Source organism: Helianthus annuus, chromosome 10, assembly GCF_002127325.2.
Source record: "Helianthus annuus cultivar XRQ/B chromosome 10, HanXRQr2.0-SUNRISE, whole genome shotgun sequence".
NCBI lineage: Eukaryota > Viridiplantae > Streptophyta > Magnoliopsida > Asterales > Asteraceae > Helianthus > Helianthus annuus.
The window spans coordinates 2,875,501-2,893,615 of record NC_035442.2 but is presented as its reverse complement, the minus strand read 5'-3'; the positions used below and the strand labels follow the sequence as shown (position 1 = coordinate 2,893,615).

Genomic DNA, 18,115 nt, shown 5'->3' with positions numbered 1-18,115 from the left:
TTTTACCCTATTAAGTGAAAAATATGTCGATTTTGGTTGTGTTTTGGTACAGAAAATATAATAAATGAAGAAAAAAAAAATGTTTCTCTAGGCGGCATTTGAATCAAGAAATGCTTACTTGAGAGCTATTAGTTACAAGAAGATGGAAAGCTTGAAAGATGATGATTATGTAGCAAGATTACCCCAATATATGAAACTATAAGGGCCTCTAATTCTTATTTCATTCTTACATTTGATCAATTTATAATAAGTAGAAAATCTCTTATACCCACTGCTTATATTTATACTTTTAGTAAAGGTATTTTTTTATTCTACAATTTTTTATTAGTGATAGTACTATCTATGCTTTCTACAAAACTTATTTTTTACTTCCAAACATAAATACCTGAGACAATGCGCAGACATTCTCACTAGTTTCACATTAGGTTGATTAATGATGGTATTGGAAATGAGAAATATGTAAATATTTGTTTAATAAGTTCATTAAGGATAAAATAGTAATCTAATAAAAGTAATTTTAATGAAAAGGATAAATATATGATATATATATAGTTTAGGAAGTGGAAATATTTAATTGATTTTAAAGATTAGGTAAATATGTAATAAGGCCTTTTAGAAAGGGAAAATTTTAATTGATTTTAATGATTAGGTAAATATGTAATAAGGCCTTTTTAGAAAGGGAAATATGTAAAAAAAACCTAATTATGAGCACCAAACAACGTTGCTTAGAATTTATATATGAAATATAAATTGTAATACTGAGTGCTAGTATTGTAACGATGTAATAATAAAATGAATTAATAACGACTGTATTCCCACCGCAATTATCATAGAAATCACAGTACTCTATTTTCAATTTGTATAGTTTTTACCTTTTACTGTTTTAGTTAGTTAGTTGACCTTAGCTTGGTACTAAATGGTCTATAAAGCCGAGGCCCAACTAAATTATTAGACCATTTCAGGCTCTAATTTTCCGGGCGGGTTTTATTGGGCTTTTATAATTTTCTTTGATCATTTTAATACTGTAATGTTGTTAAAAAATATTAGCTTTGTGGTCGATCTTGGTTCGTTTCGTTATGGTTATAATCTTTTAATATAAAATGTAATTTTTGAATGTATTCGGACCCTCAAAGTTGGAATTGAGCTATAAGTTTATAAAATAGATACTGGTTTAGTTTATCGTATATGAGGGTGTTTGGGGTTCCTTATTTTAAGGGTAAAAGGACTTTTGAAGGGCAAAAGGACTTTTGAAAAGTGTTTGGCTTTCCTTTTGAAGGGCAAAAAAAAGTCCTTTGGATTTGCCAAAAGTCAGGATTTCCTGACTTATTTTGGGCAAAAGTCCTTTTGCAAAAGTTGAAAATAAGCTAAGCCAAACATGCCCTATGTCTGGTTAAACTAAATTATACAAGTTAATAAATAAATTGTAACTAGCAATAAAACCCGTGCGCGTTGCAGCGTGGGTACACCGTAAACATTTAATGGATTAGTCCAAACGTTATGTGATGCATTTACCATATGAAAACACGCGTTTCGACGTATCCGATTAAACTCAATGTAACTTGTATAAGCATTGCGATTGAATCAAAATGTGAAGTAAATCAAATTCATATCGTCTAATCATAACGTAATATATGTGATCCGACTCATATATAGAAAACATAACTGGTATGAAGGAAAAACTAACACGTGTAATCAAAATGGATTAATTAGAGCTTTTAAAAAAAGGGAAAATTAAGAAGTCACAATTTGACTCCACTCGGTTCGAAACAAAATTTACGAAACATACATAAAATAAGCATGAAAACATATTATATTTGACCTGACTCATTTCCTTAAAAAGTTACTTCGAAATGTAGAACAACTTGAATTTATACCGAAACGTACATAAAAATATGCACGTAAAAATGGTTTCTTTAAATGAAAACGTAATATACTTGACCTGACTCATTTCCAAAAAAAAAAAAATTACGTCGAAACGTAGAGCAAATCATATTTATACATATAGGCACATAAAATATGCACGTAAAAAATTAGTTTTTAAGTAAAGTAAGTACCGAAAAAAAAATTAGTAAAAAGTTTAATAGGCTAAAAACGTTCATAAAGCTGTGCCAAGTAGCACCAATGCCACATCACTGGCATCGACCCTGAACATCGGTAAAACTCATAAAATAAAATAGATAAAATGAAAAGAATTACACCGAATGAAAAACAGACGTAATATCATTGAACCACACATACCCGTTACGATGTGTTAATGCGAAAAAATTAGACAGAAATGTAAAACATACAAAAGAATAATAAGTCGACGTAGGATCCGCCCGTTGCGGCGAACTTGCCAAAGGGGGGAAAATAGACACGTTACGACATACTTGTCAAGTGTGAAAAAATAGACCAAAAACGTTGAACCACACACGCACGTTGCGACGTATTAACTCACAAAATTTAAACGAAGCGTAAAATGGAAAACTTGCGAAATATAAAAAGTATGGGGGACCAAAGTTGTAAATAAAAAAGTTTTAGATGAAATTACAAAAGATGAAAAGTTTCGGGTTAAAAGTGAACAAATTAAAAGGGTAAAATACAAAATATGAAAACCTTTATGTTAAAAGTGAAAAATCACAAAAGTTTTTTGAGAAACCCTCTATGCTTGGGGTATAACAACACAATGCAACAAGTAAATTATGTTGCTTCAAATTTTGCTTAGCAGATTTTGAAGTTCAATCTTCGGCCATTGTTCTTCAGCAATTGTTCTTTCATTCGGTTCCAAACCACTCAACTATTCGGGATTTTGTTTGTTGGATAAAAATTTTGGTCTACATAGCTAAAAAGACCATAAGGAGGTAATCCGTAATTCAAGCATTTGTTAATTAAAGTTCCTTATTATATAATATGCTTCCATTTTGTGTTGTTCAGGATGGGCCTTTTAACTAAAGCATGTGCCTTGATTTGTTTAATCATGGGGGAAACTTCATCCTGGTCCAAGTCTCAACCGACTTACAAAGGTATCTTCCCTAATGACTACAGATTTATAGTTGTGTCATTTGTGTGTGAACTTTTAAAATGGTTTTTCTTGTGTTTAACAATATCAAGTTTACTACTTAAAAGGTTTACACAACCAATTAGTGTGGGTATAAACCAGTTTCAGACTCGGCCGAAGAAAAAGGAACCTCGGGCCCACCTCTACCTGGTCAAAACCCGGACCCAAACCGACCAAAACCCAAAAAAACCTGACCATAATATCAATTATATTTATTAAAATATTATTATTAAATTATTTTGTAATATTTGATTTAACTCACTTCAATTTCCACCGTTTAACAGTTAGAACTCATAATTCGTTAGTACAAGTTGGATTATTCGAATCAAAAGGTCCGATCCATATTCGTTCGGATCCGTGACCATCTGAAATTAAATAGGTATTTTGTAGAGAATTCATAATATTGCAATTTATATTACTTATTGCCATATTGAAGTAAATGCCCTAAGTAATCCAATTTTTGTTTTTTTTTTCTTATTGGTAAGGTTTGTCAAACATGGGTGTTAGCATGAAAAAGATATCAGGTTATAAATCATAAATAAAAATACTTTTATAGACATAGAGTTTTTTAACATAACCCATAACCCGTGAAGGTCATGGGTATATAAACTGCTGGGTGTGCTTTGAGGTTGAAACATTAAGCGTGGGAGGGTATAAAGAGGAGACGTTAAGCGTCACGTAGCAGTCACGTTAGCAAGGCGGCGTGGTAAGAAAAACACGTGGTAGAAAGGACGTTAAAGTGGTGTTTAAAAAAATCAAAAACCAATAAAATGTTAGTATGAAGAGGTTATCTAATTATAAGAAATCATATATATAAAATTCTTTTATAAATATAAATTTTTATAAAACAACCCATAACTGTGAAGCTCACGGGTATATAACCTAGTATAGTATATTCCTCTTCCTTTTGATATGACCTCAAACATAAATGTTAGTGTGGGGTCGCTGATGCCAGCATCCTCAACTACGACAATGAAAAGCAAGAAAAACCTTAAAAAAGAACAAATTACAACACCTAAAACAAAAGCACATGAAAACCTTATAAGCACAAAGTACAAGACTATGCATTATGTTACAAACTAGTGGATGATCCTATATATATGAGATCCTACCAAGTCACCAGTTGCACATTTCACTCACTCTCACACATTTGACTCTCATCAGTCATCATGGCAACTTATTGTGGCGGTTTCACCCTGATCACAGCGGCGGCGATCATGATCCCCTTCGCTTCACCGTCGTACGACACCCCACCGGCTAGCTCTTTTCTCCTCGTCGGCGGTAGTGGTGGAGGAGGAGGAAACACAGCGATCGCCTTCGCTTCACCGTCGTACGACACCCCACCGGCTAGCTCTTTTCTCCTCATCGGCAGTAGTGGTGGAGGAGGAGGAAAAGTTGCTGAAGTTGTAATGATTTCCGGTGGAAGCGACAGAAGCAAACGACGGAAGGGGCTCCGGAGGCGGTGGGAAAGATGGTGGAAGTGGTGGTGGAAGCGGATGGGGCTTTAGTGGTGGATTCGGGGCAGACCCCGGTAGTCTTCGTTTGATGACCCGATTGATGCTTATAATCTTGGTGCTCATCCTCATATTGCTGGTTACAGTGATCTCCAGGCTAATCTTTTGAGTTAGTATGTGGCATATTCTAATTATGATGATGACGGTTGTTATTATGCTATAATTGTATGGATAATTGGATGATTAACCTAAGTTATGTGGCAGTTTTGATACATTGTCAATCTTACTTTTCCATTTGTCGATTGTGGTTTTGACGCCATAGGCCGTCCCTAGTGTTGGTTGGATGGGTCCATTTGTGGTCTTCATCGTTGCGTTTTGTTTTGTTTTGTTACTTAAACACCGAGTCTTATTACTTCATCTATTGAGACGAAGTTATGGCTTGCTCCTGTGTCAACTAGTGCCTTAATGGGTCTCCCGTTTACCATGTTAACGAGTTGAAGTCCTTCTTCCGACTTCTTTTCTGGTTTTGTGGTTGTGGATCTTTTCTTTTCTTTGTTCGGGAACTTTTTGATGTTATGCTTTTCCCGTTACTTGCATGGACCCCAGACATGCTTCTGGTTGTGCCTTGTTGGTGTCGATCAATTTTGCTTCTAACCCAGCAAAGTTTTTGCGAAAGTTTTGGATCTTGGCGTCTACCCACTCCGCAGCCTTGTGATTTCCTCCTGGATCATGGCTTGTATCTCGAGGTGTATGACGTCGATAGTGGTTTTGAAGTCTTATTTGAGTCCTCTTAACTCATCTCGCAATGTTCCCAAAGTGTCTAGCTTTTCCAAGGAACGATTGACAAGAATTCCAAGTTGTGTGACCGAAGCTTCGACATTAGTCTTCATTTTGTCTAAGGATCCGGCCAAATCCATAGACAGGCTTTCAACTTCTTGTTGATTCTGGTTGTGATTGTGTGTCTCTTTTTTTTTCTAGAGACGATTTTCTTGCTCGTTGCTCCTTTCTTGCTTTTCTTGTTTGCCATCCCAGTGAACCGACATATACCACTTATCACGTAGTTATTCTTGAACTCTCGTGTGGCACTTAGAATACTTCTAAGTTCAGCATTTTGGATGAGTTTGGTTATGTATAGCAGCGGAAGTCTTTGTTTGTGAGGATCACATGTATGATTTTGTAGTGCAATACTACAACAAAGATGGTTATGTATTACTTGAACAAAGTTACAAGTACAAAGTTTTTACAAGAAGTTGGGTTATGAATGAGTTATGAGAGGTTATGTGGGGTGATCTCAAAATGAGACCTTCATCACCTATTTATACTAGTTCATACTAGTTCTAGAGAATTCTTAACTAGAGAATTCCATACAAATATCTAGTATTTTTATGAGCTGAATTCTAGAGAGTTCCTTCAAAATATCCATGACTTCTAAGTGTTTTCATGGTCATTCTAGAGTGTTCTTGGCTGATCTAGAGTCTTCCGATGGTGCCAAGATGTTCCAGCAACTTGTAGGCTGTTTGGGAAACTTCCGGGCAGCCCTAGACGCATCTTTAGTGTTCAGAAACCTTCCAGAACTCGCAAAGAAAGTTGTGTATTTAGGCGGATCCTGACAACCTGTTGACTTATTTATTTATCTATACTACATTTATTTATTTATCTATATTACAAATACAATGTGGGGAATAGTGTCAGGCAGCTTTCTCACATTCCCTCATTGGTCCAGTCTAATTAAAAAATACGATTTTCCCCTGCTTAAAATTATGATTTTACTCCTGCTCAAAATTACAGTTTAGCCATCGTTTTAGCTTTTGACAAATTACGATTTTGCCTCCGTCTTTGGTTTAGAAAAAAACAATTTTACCCCAGTTAAAAACTACGATTTTGCCCCTGTTCAAAATTACGATTTTGCCCTGTTAAAATTTACAATTTTGCCACTGGTTTGGTTTTTTTCCCTCCCAGCTAAATTACGATTTTGCACTTAGTTCAAATTTACAGTTTTGCTAGCGTTTTTTCCCTACCTGGCAATTCCCCATTTGTCCAGCCAAATTACGATTTTTCTCTCGGTTCAAATTTACAATTTTGCCATTGTTTTTATTTTTTCCTGTAAAATTACGATTTTGCCCCTGTGTAAAATATAGTCATCCCATGGTTTAATTTATTTATTTTTTTTGGACAAAGCTATGGTAGTGTTTTGTGTTAGTTGGTTGACTCGGTGTAATGTTTTTTGTGTCAGAGGGCCCTAGCACCTGCTTATTTGTCTTGAAAAAAAAAATACAATTTGCCCCCAGTTAAAAATTATAGTGTTTCCATCGTTTTAGTTTTTTTTAACAAAACTATGGTAGTCTTTTGTTTTAACTCGTTGACTCGATGTATTTTTTTAGATCATGTTATAAGTACAAGTAACTGAAACATAGACGTTCATATTATGAGAAAGAAATATTCGGCTTAGTGCCCCACAAAGGGGAATAGTGCGAGGCAGCTGCCTGGCACTCCCTCATTAGACCAACCTTTTTTAAATTTAATTTTATTCCTAGTTTAAAATTACGCTTTCGTCCTTCATTTAAAAATACGTTTTTGCCCCCAGCTCAAAATAAAATTATAATTTTGCCCCTACCTCAAAATTACGGCCCTCGGTTCAAAAACTCATTTTTAATTTTGTTCTTAGTTTAAAATAACCGTTTCGCCCTTCGTTTAAAATTACGGTTTTGCCCCCAGTTAAAAATAAAATGTTGGTTTTCCCTCTACCTTAAAATTACGATTCTGCCCTCAGCTCAAAATTACGTTTTTACCCACAGTTCAAAATAAAATTACGATCCCCCCCCCCTCAAAATTATGATTTTCCTCTCGGATTAAAATTATGATTTCGCCTCCAGCTCAAAATATTATTACGCTTTTGCCCTCTATACAGACATACATGTTATGAGAGAGAAATATTCGGTTTATTGCCCCGCAACGCGGGCGGGGCAAAAACTAGTATACTACATTTTCAATCAAAGTTTACCTTGTGTATATCTTCTCTTAAGACAGGCTCAAAATTTTCCAAAGGCGTCCTTTAAGGATATATAAGAAAAAGAGTAAACTTCTGTTTTGCTCCCTGTGGTTTGGTCATTTTAGCGGTTTTGCCCCAAACCTTTAAAAATAGCCATTTTACACCCTGATGTTTTGATTTTGTCTCCGGTTTGCTCCAAGGCGCTAACTCGGTTAAAACATCCAGTTGAAAGTAAGGGTATTTTAGTACCTTTATATATGAGTATTTAATTACCTATTACTAATTACTAATTCCTAAAAGAGTTAACTAATAAAAATAAAAAGCTAAAATCATTGCTATTTATTCATATATACAGATACATATCAAACATCACCCCACTTTATCATCATCAGCTCTCACCTTCAAACATCACCCACAACAACCATTACCGCCACCATAGTCCGCCGCCGCCACCACCACCACAATTCTCTCTCTCTCTCTCTCTCTCTCTCTCTCTCTCTCTCTCTCTCACACACACACACACACACACACACTTACCACCACCATAATCGTCGCCGCCGCCACCATAAACATTATCATTATCATCTTTCATCAGACTCTTCAGAGAAAACACAAAAATGAAGGAAATGAGGAAGGGGTTTTACCGGAAATTCTGTCGGACCGAGACTCCGACCGCCGCCGACGGGCAGTCGTCGGACTGCTCCTCCGCTTCTCTCTCTCTCTCCCCCTCTCTCTCTAGTTCGCTCCCTGATGTCTGCCGCCGCTCACCACCCCCCAATGGTGGTGGTCGGTCCTCAAATTGAGTAAAAAAAAAAGAGCCGCAATGGTGGATTTAGGGTTTTCTCCATGAACAATTGCAGAGAACAAGAATGCAGGTGGTGTGTGTTTGACGGAACCAGAAGGGGGGGGGGTGTCGGAGGAGTCACCGGAATGGCGCTCCGATCGCCGAGAGAGAAGAGCAGGTGAAGTAAGGGGTGTTGTCGGTTAACCAGCGCCGGTGGGGAACCTGTCATCAGTCAGCACATCGAGGGGGAGAAAGGGGGTAGTAGGGTGGAGATGAGATGGATTCACGTGTTGATATGTATAGATTGAGAGAGAAGGGGAAGGCAAACATAATAAATAAATAATTAAACTTTTATTTTTTAATATTAAAATAAATAATTAAATGCTTATGTGTAAAATTACTAAAATACCCTACTGATTACAAGTAAAATTACTAAAATACCCCTACTTTTAAGTGACTGTTTTAACTGAGTTAGAGCCGGGGAGCAAACCGGAGACAAAATCAAAACATCAGGGAGTAAAATAGCTATTTTTAAAGGTTTGGGGCAAAACCGTTAAAGTGACCAAACCATAGGGAGCAAAACGGAAGTTTACTCTAAGAAAAATTAGCAGATGAAAATATTAAGAGGTTGAAAACAAAAGTGTAAGATATCTAGACCACACCTACTCTTGTTTTATCTCATAGTTGAAGCTTTAACGATGGCCACTTTCCTTTTAAATCTTCTCCCAATCTTCCACTAAGTAGTTAGTTCTGTATATAGATATAGGATGAGAATTATTACAGAACACTAACTATTTCGAGAACAAAAAGAACAACTTTAAAACACTAAATTTTGGGATTTAAGGTTAATATTTATAAAATTTTACGTTTTTTTACATTCATATGTGTATTATATATACATAAAAAAATCATATATTTTTACCTACACATAGCCTATATACATATTGGTAATTTAACCTACAAATAAACTACATGTGTGTAAGTTATACAGTGAAAATATGTATTCAGGTTCGAATATTAATAATAAATGGGTCTGGGTTCCTCGGGTTCTTTCTTTTTAGGAATGGTTGGATTATCAAACTGAATGAAGATGGGTATTCGGGTTCCGGTATTAATAATAATTGGGTTCGGGTTCCTCGAGTTCCTTCTTACTGGTTCAAGTAGCATAGGGGTGCACCCACATGTAAAGAAAAGGAGAGAGCCGCCCCATGATAAAAATAGTGTTATTTCACAGCAAAAGTCTTGATCGCTCCACAATAATTAAAATCCTGGGTCCGCCTTTGGTACCGCATAGTAGCATAGTATGGACACCGAAGTTTAATTTATTTATTTAAACATTTAAGAACGTTTGAAAACATGTCTTTTCATTTTATTCAACGATATAATTCGATTAATATAAATTAATTTTACCTGTCCGGGAAGTAGTCTAATTTTGACATTATTATTTGATGTTTATCTACTTTTGAATCCACGACACGAATCCGCGGAACTTCTATGCTTATAGAATGCTCCAAAAACAAGGTATGCACTTTGTGATTAACTTACCTAATACGTCACATTATTTAAGTATTAAAGTATACACTTTGAGTATTTAAAATTAATTTTTGCTGCCCGGGAAGCAATCCCGGGTGATAACCTAGTGTGTATTATATATACATAAAAAAATCATATATTTTTACCTACACATAGCCTACATACATATTGGTAATTTAACTTACAAATAAAATACATGTGTGTAAGTTATACAGTGAAAAACTTCCATATTTTATTTTCAATTCCGGTGTAGTAAACAATAAATCTTACATTTGTAACATTTTTTATTTACTTGATAGGCTTTTCGAATTGAAAAAATGGGTGATTCATTGTGTTCTGCGTGTTCTCGCAATATTTAGCGTTCTGCATAGAACCTTCCCCGATATATATAGGATAGTGTTCATGCAAGAACCACCTTTATTGCGAGAACCAATGTAATGTGAACACAACAAAATAAACCCACTACAACACCAAAAACCTAAAAAAACCTAACACCCCCCCCCCAAGCTAAATGCAAAAAACTAAACCATAAAGCTAAATGTAAGACCCTTCCTTGATTTAACGTTATTTCATATAAGTTTCGTATATAATTGTTTATTTTAAATTACACATACGATTGAAAATACGGGGTTTTAAAAACATATATACAGGGTAAGGATATATAGAAAACCACTTTTATTGAGAAAACCCGGAAAACTCAAAGCTCCCGACTTTTTTTTTTGTTGAAAAATTACCACACGTAATATACATGTTTTTAAGAGTTTTGGGCAAAAAAAATCGAAAAAGCGCCGAGTAGATATTTTTAAAAAAAATAAACAAGTTTTGGTGTAAAATATGTTCAGCAAATGTGACATATGTTACACCAAAACTTGTTTCTTTTTTTAAAAATATCTACTCGGCGCTTTTTCGATTTTTTTTGCCCAAAACTCTTAAAAACATGTATATTACGTGTGTTAATTTTTTCAAAAAGAAAGTTGGGAGCTTAGAGTTTCCCGGGTTTTCTCAATAAAAGTGGTTTTCTTTTTATCTTTAGCCTATATATATATATATATATATATATATATATATATATATATATATATATATATATATCGTTGCTTAAAACGTGATGACGAAACATAATGCGGAAGCTTAAATCTTGATCGTGTTCGGTTCTTAATTTAGCTTGATCGTCATCCGGCACTTCACGGTATACCTACATTTCATGAAACATGAAATGCTTTAGTTAAACGGAGTTTATAACATGTCTAAACAAAACCGTAAGTCAAAACAATCAAATAACAGATTTTTGCCAGCCTTTTAACCTGTCACGGGCCGCGACAGGATTCATACTTTGCTCTCGCGGGGCGCGAAGCCCGTCGCGCTGCTTGACGCCAATTGCCTATACCGGTCGCGGGGCGCGAAGCCCCCCTTTTTCACAGAATAATTGCAGCTGGGAATTGCAAACTACCAGCAACACCATTTTTTCACGAAAACATTCATAACTCACTATAATTGTGTCCGTTTTACATCTCGTTTCTTCCTACGTGATCGTAATTTGGTTCTCTATCATATAGAGTTAGAATCCGACATCCGGATTAACAATTTTCTAGATTTTAAGCCCTCGACTTTGTGTTTATTTATAAAACTTTTGACCCATTCATGATTTGTCAAACAAGCTTGTTTCTTTGCATTCAATTTCTCAGGAACATCATACAATAATTGTTTCCTATTAACCAAGGTTCTATTCACGGGTTTTCTATGCATCCGTAACCCATTTTGCGTGTATACTTTTTTTTGACCCGTAAGGAATTAAGCATTTTAAACTCATATCACGCTCTCCCTTTTACATATATCTTATTCTCATATTAAGATATTTGCTAATCTTCCATCACAACTATATTTGTGGTGGATTTAATTTATCAAACTATTTATTTCGAGTTCTGCCCCTCGGTTTGTCATTCTACGGAAAAGTCCCATTTTGAGACGTTTTACCCAAAAGGCTTATACCTTTAACTTTTTACACTTATTAAAAGACTTAATTGATCATAAACCTTATTTCCCAGCAAAAAGGGTCGCTTACCGGTTTATCGTTCAAGGACGTTTTGGTCAATTTTAGTCCCTTCTCTTGCGACGAAGGACTTTCAACATCATATTGACCAAAATCTCACATTTTAGCTATAATCTTATTTACACATACCTGGCTTGGGTCAAAGTATTGACCTGTTTCAATACCTCATCATATTTGTTGCTAATTCATAGTAACGCAATTTCTCATACTCTATTTGTTCCTAAGAGCATATGACTCGACAAACAATCTATAGTCGATATTGTCAAATGGTGTTATCATCACCATTTAACCCGGTTAGCCTAAACGACCAAACGTTTTATATCTATAACGACATGGTATTTATTTGCCAATTCACACATTTGACCCAATACGGATTTTTACCATAAGGTCCTGTTTCTCAAATCCTTTTTCTTACATATTGCTGGTTATAGTGATCTCCAGGGCAATCCTTTGAGTTAGTATGTGGAATATTCTTCTTCTTCTTATTCTTCTTATGATGATGATGATAGTTATTATTATATTATTATTGTATGGATATGGATGATTTAACCTAAGTTAAGATTCGAAATTTCATCCGAAATCACAGTTTCAGAAAGATTCGAAATTTAATCCGAAATATTATTAGAAATCACAATTTTGGAAAGATTCAAATTTCCTTTGAAATTTCATCCGAAATATCATTCGAAATCAATTTCGGAAAGATTCGAAATTTCATCCGAAATATCATTCGAAATCAATTTCGGAAATATTCGAAATTTCAACCGAAATATCAAGCGAAATCAATTTCGAAAAGATTCAAAATTTCATCCGAAATATCATTCGAAATCAATTTTGGAATAATTCGAAAGTTCATCTGAAATCCTATTCGAAATCACAATTTCGGATAAATTCGAAAACTAAATTTTATCCGAAATCTAATATGTTCTAGAAATGTCAAATTTTTGAAATCTCATTACTTCATTAGGCTACCAACACACTAGTTTAACATTTCACTCAGTTTCACATTTGACTTTAATCATGGCTTGTGAGATTTTGGCAAATTCTTCTTCTTCTTATGATGATGATGATGGTTATTATTATATTTTTATTGTATGGATATGGATGATTCAACCTAAGTTAAGATTCGAAATTTCATCCGAAATCACAATTTCGAAAAGATTCAAAACCTCATACAAAATTTCATCCGAAATATCATTCGAAATCAATTTCGGAAATATTCAAAATTTCAACCGAAATATCAATCGAAATCAATTTCGAAAAGATTCAAAATTTCATCCGAAATATCATTCGAAATCAGTTTCGGAAATAATTCGAAATTTCATCCGAAATCCTATTCGAAGTCACAATTTCGGATAAATTCAAAAACCAAATTTTATCTGAAATCTAATATGTTCTAGAAATGTCAAATTTTTGAAATCTCATTCCTTCATTAGGCTACCAACACACTAGTTTAACATTTCACTCAGTTTCACATTTGACTTTAATCATGGCTTGTGGCAGTTTCACCCATCATCTATTCGTCACAGTGGTGGCGATCATGATTGGCTTCGCTTCACCGTCGTACTACACCCGACCGTGTGATACCGCTAGCTCTTTTCTCAACGGCGATAGTGATGGAGGAGGAGGAGAAGTTGCTGAAGTTCCTAATATTGTAATGGTTTCCGGTGGAAGCGATGGAAGGAACCGGCGGAGCGGCGGAGTTGGGTTTGTTGGTGGCTACAGAAAAGGCTCGTCCTCTGGTGAAGGAGGGGGTACCTGGAAGGAAGGAAGCGGTGGGCAAAGCTGCAGAAGGGGCTCCGGAAGCGGCGGGAAAGACGGTGGTAGCGGGTGGGGATTCGGTGGTGGATTCGGGGCATACCCCGATAGTCTTCGTTTGCTGACCCGATTGTTGGTGCTCATCTTCATATTGCTGGTTATAGTAATCTCCAGGGCAATCTTTTGACTTAGTATGTGGCATATTCTTCTTCTTCTTATGATGATGCTGATGGTTATTATTATATTATTATTGTATGGATATGGATGATTCAACCTAAGTTAAGATTCGAAATTTCATCCGAAATAACAATTTCGAAAAGATTCAAAACCTCATACAAAATTTCATCCGAAATATCATTCGAAATCAATTTTAGAAAGACTCGAAATTTCATCCGAAATATCATTCGAAATTAGTTTCGGAAATATTCAAAATTTCAACCGAAATATCATTCTAAATCGATTTCGAAAAGATTCAAAATTTCATCCGAAATATCATTCGAAATCAATTTTGGAATAATTCGAAAGTTCATGTGAAATCCTATTCGAAATCACAATTTCGGATAAATTCGAAAACTAAATTTTATCCGAAATCTAATATGTTCTAGAAAAAGTTTTCGAAATCTCATTACTTCACTAGGCTACCAACACACTAGTTTAACATTTCACTCAATTTCACATTTGACTCTAATCATGGCTTGTGGTGTTTCACCCATCATCTATTCGTCACAGCGGCGGTGATCATCATTGCCTTCGTTTCACCGTCATACTACACCCGACCGTATGATAGCGCTAGCTCTTTTCTTGTCGGCAATAGTGATGGAGGAGGAGGAGGAGAAGTTGCTGAAGTTCCTAATATTGTAATGGTTTCCGGTGGAAGCGATGGAAGGAACCGGCGGAGCGGCGGAGTTGGGTTTGTTGGTGGCTATAGAAAAGGCTCGTCCTCTGGTGAAGGAGGGGGTACCTGAAAGGACGGAAGCAGTGGGCAAAGGTGCAGAAGGGGCTCCGGAAGCGGTGGGAAAGACGGTGGTAGCGGGTGGGGATTCGGTGGTGGATTCGGGGCAGACCCCGATAGTCTTCGTTTGCTGACCCGATTGTTGGTGCTTATAATCTTGGTGCTCATCCTCATATTGCTGGTTATAGTGATCTCCAGGGCAATCTTTTGACTTAGTATGTGGCATATTCTTCTTCTTATGATGATGATGGTTATTATTATATTATTATTGTATGGATATGGATGATTCAACCTAAGTTAAGATTTGAAATTTCATCCGAAATCACAATTTCGAAAAGATTCAAAACCTCATACAAAATTTCATCCGAAATATCATTCGAAATCAATTTCGGAAAGACTCGAAATTTCATCCGAAATATCATTCGAAATCAGTTTCGAAAATATTCAAAATTTCAACCGAAATATCATTCTAAATCGATTTCGGAAAGATTCAAAATTTCATCCGAAATATCATTCGGAATGAATTTCGGAATAATTCGAAATTTCATCCGAAATCCTATTCGAAGTCACAATTTCGGATAAATTCAAAAACGAAATTTTATCTAAAATCTAATATGTTCTAGAAATGTCAAATTTTTGAAATCTCATTACTTCATTAGGCTACCAACACACTAGTTTAACATTTCACTCAGTTTCACATTTGACTTTAATCATGGCTTGTCGCAGTTTCACCCATCATCTATTCGTCACAGCGGTGGCGATCATGATTGGCTTCGCTTCACCGTCGTACTACACCCGACCGTGTGATACCGCTAGCTCTTTTCTCGACGGCGATAGTGATGGAGGAGGAGAAGTTGCTGAAGTTCCTAATATTGTAATGGTTTCCGGTGGAAGCGATGGAAGGAACCGGCGGAGCGGCGGAGTTGGGTTTGTTGGTGGCTACAGAAAAGGCTCGTCCTCTGGTGAAGGAGGGGGTACCTGGAAGGAAGGAAGCGATGGGCAAAGCTGCAGAAGGGGCTCCGGAAGCGGCGGGAAAGATGGTGGTAGCGGGTGGGGATTCGGTGGTGGATTCGGGGCAGACCCCGATAGTCTTCGTTTGCTGACCCGATTGTTGGTGCTTATAATCTTGGTGCTCATCCTCATATTGCTGGTTATAGTGATCTCCAGGGCTATCATTTGACTTAGTATGTGGCATATTATTCTTTTTCTTATGATGATGATGATGGTTATTATTATAATATTATTGTATGGATATGGATGATTCAACCTAAGTTAAGATTCGAAATTTCATCCGAAATCACAATTTCGAAAAGATTCAAAACCTCATACAAAATTTCATCCGAAATATCATTCGAAATCAATTTCGGAAAGACTCGAAATTTCATCCGAAATATCATTCGAAATCAGTTTCGGAAATATTCAAAATTTCAACTGAAATATCATTCTAAATCGATTTCGGAAAGATTCAAATTTTCATCGGAAATAACATTCGGAATGAATTTCGGAATAATTCGAAATTTCATCCGAAATCCTATTCGAAGTCACAATTTCGGATAAATTCAAAAACCAAATTTTATCTGAAATCTAATATGTTCTAGAAATGTCAAATTTTTGAAATCTCATTACTTCATTAGGCTACCAACACACTAGTTTAACATTTCACTCAGTTTCACATTTGACTTTAATCATGGCTTGTCGCAGTTTCACCCAACATCTATCCGTCACAGCGGTGGCGATCATGATTGGCTTCGCTTCACCGTCGTACTACACCCGACCGTGTGATAGCGCTAGCTCTTTTCTCGACGGCGATAGTGATGGAGGAGGAGGAGAAGTTGCTGAAGTTCCTAATATTGTAATGGTTTCCGATGGAAGCGATGGAAGGAACCGGCGGAGCGGCGGAGTTGGGTTTGTTGGTGGCTACAGAAAAGGCTCGTCCTCTGGTGAAGGAGGGGGTACCTGGAAGGAAGGAAGCGGTGGGAAAAGCTGCAGAAGGGGCTCCGGAAGCGGCGGGAAAGACGGTGGTAGCGGGTGGGGATTCGGTGGTGGATTCGGGGCAGACCCCGATAGTCTTCGTTTGCTGACCCGATTGTTGGTGCTTATAATCTTGGTGCTCATCCTCATATTGCTGGTTATCGTGATCTCCAGGGCAATCATTTGACTTAGTATGTGGCATATTCTTCTTCTTCTTATGATGATGATGGTTATTATTATATTATTATTGTATGGATTTGGATGATTCAACCTAAGTTAAGATTCGAAATTTCATCCGAAATCACAATTTCGAAAAGATTCAAAACCTCATACAAAATTTCATCCGAAATATCATTCGAAATCAATTTCGGAAAGACTCGAAATTTCATCCGAAATATCATTCGAAACCAGTTTCGGAAATATTCAAAATTTCAACCGAAATATCACTCTAAATCGATTTCGGAAAGATTCAAAATTTCATCCGAAATATCATTCGGAATGAATTTCGTAATAATTCGAAATTTCATCCGAAATCCTATTCGAAGTCCCAATTTCGGATAAATTCAAAAACTAAATTTTATCTGAAATCTAATATGTTCTAGAAATGTAAAATTTTTGAAATCTCATTACTTCATTTGGCTACCAACACACTAGTTTAACATTTCACTCAGTTTCACATTTGACTTTAATCATGGCTTGTCGCAGTTTCTCCCATCATCTATTCGTCACAGCGGTGGCGATCATGATTGGCTTCGCTTCACCGTCGTACTACACCCGGCCGTGTGATACCGCTAGCTCTTTTCTCAAAGGCGATAGTCATGGAGGAGGAGGAGAAGTTGCTGAAGTTCCTAATATTGTAATGGTTTCCGGTGGAAGCGATGGAAGGAACCGGCGGAGCGGCGGAGTTGGGTTTGTTGGTGGCTACAGAAAAGGCTCGTCCTCTGGTGAAGGAGGGGGTACCTGGAAGGAAGGAAGCGGTGGGCAAAGCTGCAGAAGGGGCTCCGGAAGCGGCGGGAAAGACGGTGGTAGACGGTGGGGATTCGGTGGTGGATTCGGGGCAGACCCCGATAGTCTTCGTTTGCTCACCCGATTGTTGGTGCTTATAATCTTGGTGCTCATCCTCATATTGCTGGTTATAGTGATCTCCAGGGCAATCATTTGACTTAGTATGTGGCATATTCTTCTTCTTCTTATGATGATGATGGTTATTATTATATTATTATTGTATGGATTTGGATGATTCAACCTAAGTTAAGATTCGAAATTTCATCCGAAATCACAATTTCGAAAAGATTCAAAACCTCATACAAAATTTCATCCGAAATATCATTCGAAATCAATTTCGAAAAGACTCGAAATTTCATCCGAAATATCATTCGAAATCAGTTTCGGAAATATTCAAAATTTCAACCGAAATATCATTCTAAATCGATTTCGGAAAGATTCAAAATTTCATCCGAAATATCATTCGGAATGAATTTCGTAATAATTCGAAATTTCATCCGAAATCCTATTCGAAGTCACAATTTCGGATAAATTCAAAAACTAAATTTTATCTGAAATCTAATATGTTCTAGAAATGTCAAATTT

At 36.3% G+C, this 18,115-nt stretch overlaps 3 protein-coding genes across 3 annotated transcripts; all 3 read left to right on the top strand.

Annotated features, from left to right (window-relative positions):
- Positions 1-15,266: 15,266 nt before the first annotated feature.
- LOC110887072 (keratin, type I cytoskeletal 10-like) lies at positions 15,267-15,734 on the top strand. Its single transcript, XM_022134977.1, has one exon. It carries the CDS (start codon positions 15,267-15,269, stop codon positions 15,732-15,734), a length of 468 nt encoding a protein of 155 aa, XP_021990669.1.
- A 507-nt stretch (positions 15,735-16,241) lies between these two features.
- On the top strand, positions 16,242-16,712 carry LOC110887074 (keratin, type I cytoskeletal 10-like). Its single transcript, XM_022134978.1, has one exon. The coding sequence runs from the start codon at positions 16,242-16,244 to the stop codon at positions 16,710-16,712; it is 471 nt and encodes a 156-aa protein (XP_021990670.1).
- Positions 16,713-17,216: 504 nt separating this feature from the next.
- On the top strand, positions 17,217-17,687 carry LOC110887075 (glycine-rich protein DOT1-like). Its single transcript, XM_022134979.1, has one exon. It carries the CDS (start codon positions 17,217-17,219, stop codon positions 17,685-17,687), a length of 471 nt encoding a protein of 156 aa, XP_021990671.1.
- The last annotated feature ends 428 nt before the right edge of the window (positions 17,688-18,115 follow it).

Excerpts from the sequence above, each read along its gene's own strand:
- LOC110887072 (XM_022134977.1), top strand. The coding sequence starts at position 15,267 with ATGGCTTGTCGCAGTTTCACCCATCATCTATTCGTCACAGCGGTGGCG.
- LOC110887074 (XM_022134978.1), top strand. The coding sequence starts at position 16,242 with ATGGCTTGTCGCAGTTTCACCCAACATCTATCCGTCACAGCGGTGGCG.
- LOC110887075 (XM_022134979.1), top strand. The coding sequence starts at position 17,217 with ATGGCTTGTCGCAGTTTCTCCCATCATCTATTCGTCACAGCGGTGGCG.